The sequence below is a fragment of the Vidua chalybeata genome, chromosome 15 (genome assembly GCF_026979565.1).
Source record: "Vidua chalybeata isolate OUT-0048 chromosome 15, bVidCha1 merged haplotype, whole genome shotgun sequence".
Taxonomy (NCBI): domain Eukaryota; kingdom Metazoa; phylum Chordata; class Aves; order Passeriformes; family Viduidae; genus Vidua; species Vidua chalybeata.
The window spans coordinates 14,665,895-14,676,992 of record NC_071544.1 but is presented as its reverse complement, the minus strand read 5'-3'; the positions used below and the strand labels follow the sequence as shown (position 1 = coordinate 14,676,992).

The 11,098-nt window shown below is 43.7% G+C and overlaps 1 protein-coding gene across 3 annotated transcripts in view; it reads left to right on the top strand.

The window, feature by feature from the left end:
* The first annotated feature begins 328 nt into the window (after positions 1-328).
* The window catches only part of RNF145 (ring finger protein 145), a 46,691-nt gene continuing 35,921 nt past the window's right edge, over positions 329-11,098 (top strand). The window contains exons 1-2 of one of the 3 annotated variants that reach the window (XM_053956821.1): positions 329-540; positions 9,498-9,711. In XM_053956821.1, the coding sequence (XP_053812796.1) occupies positions 9,528-9,711 (184 nt within the window). In that variant the 5' untranslated portion in view covers positions 329-540; positions 9,498-9,527. Of the gene's footprint in view, positions 541-778; positions 797-1,183; positions 1,202-9,497; positions 9,712-11,098 lie in introns of those variants that run through there. The other 2 variants (XM_053956823.1, XM_053956822.1) reach the window with 2 other exon arrangements.

Genomic DNA, 11,098 nt, shown 5'->3' with positions numbered 1-11,098 from the left:
TCTGAGTCATCTTCCAGCCCCGCAGCTGCCCTGGCGAGTCCGCACGTCCCGAGAGGAGCCAAACCCCTGCGCTCCCACCGGAATTGAAACCCCAACCTCTGCCTTTCAGGGGTGTGGGCGGCCGAAAGGGTCCCGGCGTTACGGGCAGAACCCGTTCCAGGAGGGGAGCCCTCTACAACCCAAATCCTGGCTCTTTTCCCCCCAAAAAGCCGCTCCGCTCCCTCCGCACCCCCCGGGCGGGTTTGGGGCGGGGGCGGAGGAGCCGCTCCGCGGGCGGGGCGTGCGCATGCGCGGAGGGGGGCGGCGCGCGCGCGCAGGCAGCGGGGCCATGGCCGCCCGTCCGCGGGGCCGCGGGGTGTCGGCGGCGCCCTGAGGCGGCGCGGCGCGGCCATGGTGCCTCGAGGAGCCGCTCTGCCGCCGGGCACCGAACCGCCGCCGCCGTCGGTGTGAGAAGCGCGGAGCCACCGCCGCGCCACCGGGGAGCGGGAGCGAGAGGAGGAGGAGGAGGAGGAGGAGGCGGCGGCGACCCCGCGGGTTCAGGTGATTCCCGCACACGCGCCGCCTCAGGCACGCGCGCGCGCCCCCCGCCCTCCGCGCCCCCGCCGTTCCCGCGCGTGTCCGCGCCGGTGCCGGGGCTCCCCGGCCTTCCCTGCGCGCAGCCCCCCTCCCGCTCCTCCCCGCCCTCCGCCCCCCTTCCCCTCCCCGCTCCCCTCCTCCGCCGGCGCCGGGAGCCGCCGGGGTTACTGGAGTTCAGCGGGGCCGGGCAGGATGCGCGGGGCTGCCCGCGGCGCCGGCGGTGAGCGCGGGAGTTGCGCCGGGCGGGGAATAAGTGTCCTGTTGGGGAGTGGGCTAGCGGGGGTCGCGGTTCGCACGGCCGGTGCCTGCCCGTGGGGCTAAGCTCCGGGCTTCTGCAGCCCTGACACAGCTTGGCCGGAGGGCTGCGGTGCTGCCCGGCCTGCCTGGGGTCGGGCTCTGCCCTCCGGTGCCCGCAGCCGGCTGAGCATCCCCCGGCCCGGTGCCGTCACGGCTGAGACACGGAGCGGAGCCGGGCACCTCTCCTGGAGACGGGCCCTGGAGCATATGGTCATGCTTATGTAAGGAGCAGCCTGCCCGTGGCGTGGAGAACAGGGCTCTTTCCATCTTCCTTACTTATGTCATGTCAGTCGGTTTTATGAGACCTTCAGTAGCCTTATAAAATAAGGTTTGTGATGAGAATTTTCATTTTTCTTCTGTGCTCGGGAGTAGTTCTGTGTACCAAGTATACTTGTGACAGATGGAGCTCTTAGAGGGATTCTTACCTTCTGTTGTGCTGTCTTTTTGGGGGTGTGTGTGTGGGACCCGGTGCATAAATAATGTGACTGGGGGAATAAAGTGAAAAAATTGTGAATTTTTTTGTGTGTGTGTAATGCCGCAAGTATCAGCAAATGAAGGAGAATGTTAGAAGCTATGGGCAAAATATACCAAAGAAAAGTGAGATTTGTGTAATATGTTTGACTCATAAATATTAGCCATTTGTGATCTCATTCAGAATACCCTTCTTTTGCAATCTGTAGGTGTTGCGGTATTTATTTCTTACGCAGTTTTTAGTAGAGGAGTTTCTGTTAACTTGTGTTTCAGACTTGCATACTTCCACATACATTTCAGTTTGTCTGTGTTTGTAATGTGTCTGTAAAGGTAAAACTTGGGAGGAGAAGAAGAAAATAATTCTTAATTACTTTCTGACTATTCTTGTATGGTTAATGAAGATAGATTTAAATATGGAAAAAAATACTTTGGTTAGGTGGATGCTGTAAGCTATTGCACCCCGTGACTTCGGTTTATCTGTAACCTTGGCTTTTTTTTGCTGGTTATCTTAGATAGGAGGGGGCCTGGGCATAAGGAACTGTATCTTTTTTTTTGTTTCTAGTTACCTGTAATAACTGGTAATCAGCTCTTGTTTTTGAGTCATAATATCACTTAAGTTTTTAATTAATTCCTGAACTCATTAGCATTAGGAAATGGTTGTCTTTGCGACCACCATTACATAGAAGGTTCATCAGAAACCTTACAGAGAAATATAAAACTGCTGCTCATCCAAACCAAGAATTCGCTTTGTTTACATCAGCCTTGAGGAGATACTGATGTTAGAGCCTGACAGAGACATGAACTGAGCAAGTTCGTTGGAAGAAATACTGGGGAATTCCTTCCTCTGGGAGAGGATGGGCAGAGATCGGTATCTCAGTCCAGTTCGGCAGCTGGAGCCCTTGGTGCAGAGGCAGAAGGCACATCATGCCCCTGAGCTCTGAACCATGGGTGTGTCCTGGAAAACTCTGTGAGCCTGCTTGGTGTTTGGTGTTGTGCTCACCCAAACCTTCTCCGAGCTGTTTGCTAAACTTGGGTCGGTTTCCTCCTCTTCAAACAGTGCAGATGGCTCCTCTTCCCCTCCTCTGGAACCCATGTGGTGATTTACTCTTCCGAATCCATTTTTAGCTCCAAATACACCTGGCAGTGTTTGATGTGGTTAGAGTGGACAGTTCACCATCGTTTTGCTTTTTAAGTGTGTATTCAAGCCCAGTGCTTCATTGTGATTCAGGCATCTGTACCTGTTTCCCTGCCCTTCCCGCATCTCTCATTTCAGAGAGGCCCTGCTGCTCTGTAATTAGTAGCATACTTGGGAGGAACACTCAGAAGTGGGTACTTCATCTCGAGGAGCTTTTCTGGAAGAATTCTTTGGCTGTGTATCTTGAGTTAGAGCATGTTTTAAAGGGAACTTTTCTGGGTATTTCCACTGTGCGTTTGATATTTCTGTCAGGCGAGTCTGGTGCTGCAGGAAGCTGAGCTGCCTATTTCACAGGCCTCGAAGCTTTATTTACATGATTCCAAAAACAGATAAGGCAGCAGCAGCAATGGAAACTTTATCAGTGCTGACCTAAAGAAATCTTGAAAGTCTTATTTTCTATTTTAACTTCTTACCAGTCTGGTAGCTACTTATTGTTATTGCAGGTTCTAAACACAGGCTGTGTCTGAAATGACTAAAAACTGTCTGAGCAACTGTGGAGGATGAAATATATTTCATCCTGTCGTGTGGCTTCATCCTGGTAACACGTTTGGGTCGCAGGGTTTTTTGTGAGCTTTGCCTGTGTGTCTGGTGTTCCTGGGGTCTGGGGTGGGATGTCACTGCATCATCTCAGGCTCTCATTAATGTGCAGCTCCTCTGGGTATTCTCTCCTCTGCAGAGGCACTTTGGGATTGCTGCCCAGATTTTCTCAGAATGTGCTGATACAAATGTGGTTAGGCAGGCTTGTAGGTGTGGGCTTGCAAACACGGGCTGTGACGGCAAAAAAAAGTGCTGAATAACTGGTTAATAAACCAAACCTTGAACTGGTGAGAAACCGGGGAGCCAGAAAGGACCTTGGAGCAGTTTGGTTTGTTGAGTCAACCTAGATTTTCTTCTGAAGATTTTAATTAAAGATATTATTAATTGTATTTTAATTTTAATGAATTAGCTTGCTGTCTTTCAGATGCCCAGCTAAGCTGTGATCTCAAAACCAAGCAGCTCCTCTTAGTGTGACTGGGTTTGAACTGATGGTGTGCAGGCAGAGCGTGGATCCCATAGGAATCCACAGAAGGAAGGATTTTGCTGCATACCTGGTGGATTTGTTAACATGTGTCAGTCCCTGAGTTCAGTTCCTTTGTCTTACCTGCTCATTATGAAAAGTAAAAGCCACAGGATGTTTTACTGGCTACCTATAAATAATATAATGCACTTGCTATATAATTGAGAGTGGGCTGAAACTGTTAATAGTGGATAAATGTACTTGAGCAATAAATCTTTAGAGAAAACTTTATCTTCACAGCTCTGTGATATGTATCTTCATTTCTGGATTGGTTTTCTTTCCCTTCATATAAAATTTGCTAGAAATAATGAAAGTTGGAAATGTAGATTATTTTTTTTTATTCTTTGCAATTAACCTTCTCTAGTTGCTTTTGTCCATTTTTAATATGTCTTTAATGTGAATTCATGTTCACTGAAGTCCCTGTGAACAGAGAAGAGTTTGACCTAATTTATTTTGCAGTAACATTTGCTTTTGCAAAACACGTGCTGTATTTGTTTGGAATGGTTAACATTAGCTGTGCCACAGTTCACAACTGAGTGAGTTTTGGATGAGTAGGAATGTAGGAATTATTGTGTTTTCTAGGCAGAAATACCAGTTCTTCAGGCACACCACTGCAGCAGCTGTAGAGCGATCCATATTGTTAGACCAGATGGGAAAAAAAGGGAAAAAAATAAGGAGGAAAAGAATTGTTGTTTGTTCTTGTCAACTGCTTACACAGCAAGATCGAGCTGTATGTTTGCTGACTATCCAAACCTTTAAATGGAAGGCTGAATACTCTCTGGTTATTATTTGGAATTCCTGAACTACTCCAGTGATCTAGGAGTGAGCATTACTGGCAGCAGTGCCGGTGTTGCTGTGCACATCTGCAGTGTTCCAGGGCTTTGTTCCTGCTCCTGGTATCTCGTTGGATCTGCCCTTCTCAGCAGAAATCCTTGATTGCTGTCTTGTTAGCCTGTTTAAATTGTATGGGAGCAAGGCAGTCTTTTCCTTTCCTTGGCACTTTCTGCGAGTGAGAGAGCTCTTTTGATGGATTGGTGACTCACGTACTCTTGAGTTCTAGGTTTGTTTTTGTTTTTCTACAGAATCACACAGGGAGATTCTTTTCTAAGTGCATATTTGATCAACCTTTTTGTCCTGTTCCTTCCCTTTGCTTCCCTTTGTTCTCTCCCTCCCAAACTTTTGATAGAAGGATCTGAGTCTTTGAAGAATGGGATTCTTCTGTAATTCAAATTCTTTTTGCTCCTCAGACCAGGACAGGTGTAAAGAAGGGAGCGAGTGGTAGAACCCAGCTGATGGGTCTAATTTTAGTTGTTGGACTGTGACACTGACCTTTTCTACAGCTACAGATTGGAGTTGTATGTTTTGTATTTTGTTTGGGTTTATTTTTAAAATATTTTTTCCTTTTCAAAGCCTGTCAAGCCAAGCTTAACTCAAAGGAAAACAAAAGATTTTCCTGGTGATATTTTTAGTTTCAGAATCTATTACTGGAAAATAATCTAACGTGGAAACTAAACTACAGACCAGAATCCACTTGTTAATGGATGTATCCAGAGTAACTAGAGTTTCATAGATGTGAGAAACAGAAGTTGAAATTCTCTCTTTTGGATTTTAGTCAATCTTGCCAAGTATTTTAGGTTGTGATGCTCTAGCAGAATGAGCATCTTGTTCACAGATGTGAGGCTGAATGTTGCAGGATCAAGTCTGGTTTTGAGGTTCTGATTTGACTGGAATTACTTTCTGTGGTGATTTTTGGTGGCAATAATCTTGGAATAACTTACATTTACAGGTATTCCAGTTTATTTCTGTAACTATTAAGTAACTTTATGATTAATGCTTTCCTAATGTACTAACTCTGTTAATGTAATTTTGTACCTGCTTGGATAAGTGGATGCAGATTTTTGCTGCCCCTTGTGCTGCTTTACCAGGCTATATTTTCTGCCTGTGATGTGATGGATTTATATTTATGTTGGTGCAGAAGCAACAGTTACACTGGTTTAAGTGGCAGAATTCACAGCTTCAGCTGAAATGGCAAAATTTTGTTGTGATAAAACTTCAGAAAAAAAATTCTGTGAAAGGGAAAATGTGTGTTATCTTTGAGAGGATACGTGCTGTGTGATCACACTCAAGATGGTCTGTTCTGCTGATGGAATGAGCTGGGACAAACTTGAAGGAGTTTTTTCCCTTTCTTTTTTTTTTTTTTAATTGATTTTTGCCAACTCTACAGTTTTCTTTAAGGCTAACCAGGAATATGCTATTGACAAAATGAGTGTGCCAGGGGAGGGAGGGATTTTTGAAATATAATTGTTTTAAAACAAAAATGAACAATCCATGTTCCATGAACAATCAGTTATAATGGGAATTTTTAAAAGGTCATTTTGGCCAAATAGCACCGCTTAAGATCTGAAATCTGAAGTTTTTGGTCTTGGCTTTTGCTGGAATTGAGTTAATTTTAGTAGCTGGTGCAGTGCTGTTTTGGATTTAGTACAAGAATAATGTTGATGGCACACCAATGGTTTAGCTGGTGCCAAGCAGCGCTTACTCTAAATCAAGGACTTTTCAGTTTCCTGTGCTCTGACAGTGAGCAGGTGCACAAGGAGCTGGGGGAACTGGGCAAAGGGATATTCCACAGCACAGAACCTCATGCCCAGAGTATAAACAGGGGGGAACTGGCTGGGAGACACTGATTGCTGCCCAGGGACTGGATGGGCACTGGCCAGTGGGTGGTGAGCAACTGCATGGTGGCACTGCTTTCTCTTGGGTTTTAGTCCTCTCTTTTTCTGTCCTTTTTTTGGTTATTATCTGCCATTCACCACAGTTATTATCACTATTCTATCAATTGTTTTTATTAAAGTGTTCTTATTTCAACCCAAGGTTTTTACCTTGTTTTTCACTTCTCTTCTCCATCCCACTGGGAGGGGTGATGGTGAGCAAGTGGCTGTGTGATACTAACTCCCAGCAGGGGTTAAACCATGACAGTCTTCCTGAGATTGTTCGCTTTCTTTCTCTAATTTGGAACAGAGAGATGTTTGAAATCATGGGAAAAAATTTTGAAACACAAACAAGTTGCTCCCCAGTCTATGTTTTGGCTTTGTACAACAAGTGACCCAGTTTTTTTCCTAACGTCTGAGCATCCAGCAACTCCTGTCATCATCATTTATCTAAAGGTTTTAGAGGTTTAATGTTGTGGTTGTTTTTTTGTTTGTTTTTACACCAATCAAAATAATGTATTGTGAGAGCTCTTTACAATATAATGAGCTTAGAGCAATGGACTTTGCTTGCCTCTATTTCGTTCTGTTAGAACTTGGCAGCCATTACAACTGAGCCTTTATTTAACACATCCGCATTTCTAGCGGAGTTAATTTTAAAGGGTTTCTTATTAGTGTTGGGCTTTTTGTCACTCAGGGACAGAAGATGCTGTGGAGTTGCAGTGGCTGCTCCTCAGCACTTCCGTTTCGACATGATGTGGTTTTCAAAGTTTGTGTTGCTTTTGTTTTAGCAGAACTTGAAATTAAATTATTCTTTTAGATAATCTAAATGCTGCACTTTTTAGTTTGCTGATTCAAGTATGTGTGAATGAGTTTGGGAGGCAGAATTTTTCAGCTTAATTTGGATTTGCTGACCCTCAAGTTAACTTTCAGTAGTAAGTTGTCCACGTAATTCTCTTTTTGGAGTAATTAAGGAAAGTGAAAGCTCAAGTGAAAGTTACCTTTTTGTTATACATGTTTGGTTGTTGTTGATGACTGAAAAGGGTTTGACAGTTTTGAGAATGTAATTTGACATCAGGCACTTGTTGTCATTTTACGTGGGTATTTTTATGACAGAATGAAAACCTGTCAGTCCCTGCTCATCCTTATCCCTACATCCTGATGTACTTGGAAAAGGAACCTAGTAAAAAAACAGGGGGCAGCCTTATTTCAGAGTTTTGATTAAATTTATGGACTTGACGATCCCATAGATTTTTGAAAATTCTGGGACATTTAAAATATTTTGATATGAATTATTTAAGCTTATAATTTTTGTATCTCTTTATATACAACCTGTGTAACTCCCAACTTCTGTTTGTACAATACCATCCCTTTAAACTCAGTCTTTTATTCACACAAAATGTTAAATGCTCTGATTCTGTAGCTGCTTGGGTGGTAGTTTTGATTGTTCATTATAAATATTTGTAATCTTCTGGCTGACCTTGTAATCTGCCTTGGGCAGCTCTGTGAAATGCTGGTGTTGTGTGGGGTGCCCGATGTGGTTGGAAGGCACTTCCTGTGCAAGGGGAAGGATGTGCTCCCCTTGGGGTTTGTAGAGCTCTTGCAAGAGCTCTGTAAAAAGTGCCAGCATTTACATAACTTGAAAAATCAGACTGTGGGCTAGACAATGGCAAGCAACAGCCCTGCAACTTGTGGTTTATTGAGCCACATCTCAGTTTTGATCTGTCCTGTCTTCTTGAATTGAATTAATTTTATGTCATCGTGCCTCGAGAAGTGTGAGCGTGGCTGAAGGTGTGACATGAACAGCTGCAGTGTCATCTAGGCCGTGGCAACACAAATAAAACCTCACACGAGGCTTGTGTGCAAGTGAGAGGTCTTGGGTTTTTTTGGTTGTTTGGGCAGGGTTTTTGTTCTTAATGTATATTTGCATGGTTTCACTTCATGCTGGACTTCTGTGTTGGCTTGAGGTATAGAACTTGCACAGCTGCAAAAACTTTTGTAACTTACGCAAGGACAATCTGAATAAAGTCCTGTAAAACTTTATTTAAGCGTAGTTCAAGTGCTGGCTTTTCCATTTCTTTGCTCAGGCTGCAGTTCTTTCCAATGTCCCCCTAATAATTGGGATTGGAAGCCTTTTCTTAAGTCTGACCTCACTGGGGGGCTGATTGTGCTGCAGGTGATTTTACTTTGAGTGGCTTCTTGTGGATAAAAACTTGCTGGATCATCCCCATCTTCAGCTGCTCTTCCCTAATGCAGCCTGCAGTGAATCATGTTCGAGGGATGGGCAGGTGGTGAATGGTTAAACCAGCACATTTCACTTAGGAACAATTGTCAGGATGTCAAACTGATCCTTTTGCTCTTTAAAATTATTTTATTGGTGACTTTTGAGATGCTGTTGTGGGCCAGCTGTTTTTTTTTTTTTTTAAAGTGCCCTCTTTTGTTGTGTGTCATCCATCTTACCTGATGGCAGGCTCCAAATTTAAATTACCTTCTAGTATTCAGGAGTGAGGATATGGCCTTTTGTGTGTGATTCTTTGTGGTGAATTACATAGAAATGAGTAGAATTAGTTGCATTATTGGTCCTAATCTTCAAAACACACAGCCCTCAAATTCTATAAATAGATAAATTTATAGAAGTTAATGAAGGCTGTAAATGATTTTTTTAATGCTTTTAGGTATTTGAAAATTATTTATTGCAATTTGCATTGAGGAAGTGAATCCAAAATATTTAAAGACCTGCCTTAATTGGTGATTATTTAATTTGAGAGACACAGAAATAGTGCTAAGCTAGATGGATGTAGTGTCTGAATTTTGTTTTCTAAAGCATACAGAGTATTGCATTCTAATGCTGTTCATGTCAATGTTTGTGTAGTACTTATTACACTGGGGTCTTTCGCTGAGCTCTCAGATGCTAAATGAGTGTAAATAAGAACGGTGCACACCCCTGGACCATTTTCATGTCATTAACCTGCCCTCCCCCCATTTTACAGTGTTACCATGGAAAAAACTGCTAGCAAATTGGCCTTTATATAGCCAAAATAGAAGCTGTCCTGTCTGGATTTGAGTTTAACTCAGTTGATTCATTCAGCCGTTTGTGGCCACACAGGAAGCCCCATTCATAGGCTCACAAAGCCTAATGGCTGTTTGTACAGTGGGATTGATCTGATTACTCTTCTCTCTCTTGTGCTATTTACAGTCTGCTGCCAATTCACAGAAAGGGAAGAGAATGGCTGCAAAGGAGAAGTTGGAGGCAGTATTAAACGTGGCCCTAAGGGTCCCCAGCATCATGCTGTTGGATGTCTTGTACAGATGGGATGTCAGCTCATTCTTCCAGCAGATCCAAAGAAGTAGCCTGCACAACAACCCTCTCTTCCAGTACAAGTACTTGGCCCTTAATATGCATTATGTGGGTAAGTATAGATCTATTCAAGAGAAAATACTACTCTACTAAATACCTTTCGGCTTGCTACAAGAATTTTAAGAATTTAGTAATAGCATGTTAATATATTGATTATAAAGAATAACATGACAATGTATTCATTACAGTTCTGCCTAAGGGACAGTTTATGTTAGCAGCAAATAAATCCTGCCCAGGGTTTTTACTGATTGTTGTTATTTAGCCTTTACAAGTAAACCTGGTGTTTGGAAACACAATTGATGTCCTGAAAGAAGAGCATAAGGACTTTGGCCAGTGTCTGACTGATGAGGAAGCTGCTGTGAAACCCTGTGCAAACAAGAAGTATAGAAACTTAACATTAAACAAGAGACTAGAGAAAAGGTGGCCTGGTTTGGACTGACCACAGCACTAGAAATTTAGTTTTCTCTGCTGCACCATTTTGGCTCTTCAGTTTACACCCTTATGAGCCATCTCTGTGCTGTGAGTGGATTTGAGCAGGTAACCAATCCTTGTGTGCAGATAAATGGACAAAATTACTAACTCAGCTCAGGCAGCTGAGGTGTGAACCTTGGCCTGCAAGTCTAGCTCTGGAATGCCAGGTGTCTGTTTTTAGGAGATGAAAGGATTGGTGTTCTGGGACCTGCTCTCCAGGTGAGAATGTGATTCATCTGCACATGGGGTAAATTAGGGATTGGATTCGGGCAGTTGAGGTTGATCTCTGGTGAGCATTTGCCTGAGCACTGCCTGGTTTGGAGAGAAAGGGCTAGCATATAATTTAGCCACTCTGGAGTGCTTCTTCCTTGTAGATGGTTTTGGAAGATAAAGATGCACTGCAGTCAGCTAAAGGAAACACACTTTACTTAAGCAGTTAGGAAACTGGGCTTTTGAAGGAGCATGTCCTGACTTTAATCCTGACTGCATAAGTGTTGGCATTAGGCTTCTCTTTTTTTGTAATGCCTGTTGTCTGGAAATCTTTTACTGCACTAAAAGTGTGTGCAGCTTTCTTTGTTATGGCTCCTCTATACTCATGCTGGGGTGACAGTGTACTTGCACTGCAGAACATTGGTGTCACAGTTCCCTTTTCCTTTGTCTGTGGCAGAGGACATGTTTGAAGCTGGTGAATGTGACACAGGACTGTGGTAGCCTGTACCTACAGCTGGTTATCTCCTGCATTTGTGTGCACACACAAAGCTTTTAGGAATAACCTTATGAGATCAGGTTCTAATGCAGAATTAAAACTTGTGCAGTAGGTTTTCAAGATGGCAGTGGGTAATTTCCAGCTATGACAAAACCCTTCTTAATAGGCATTTGATAATCTTTGCCTCGTTAAAGTATGTTGAGATACACCAATAAAAAACACTGCAGAGGGGGTGGGCATTGTTACCAAAGAATTTTCCATC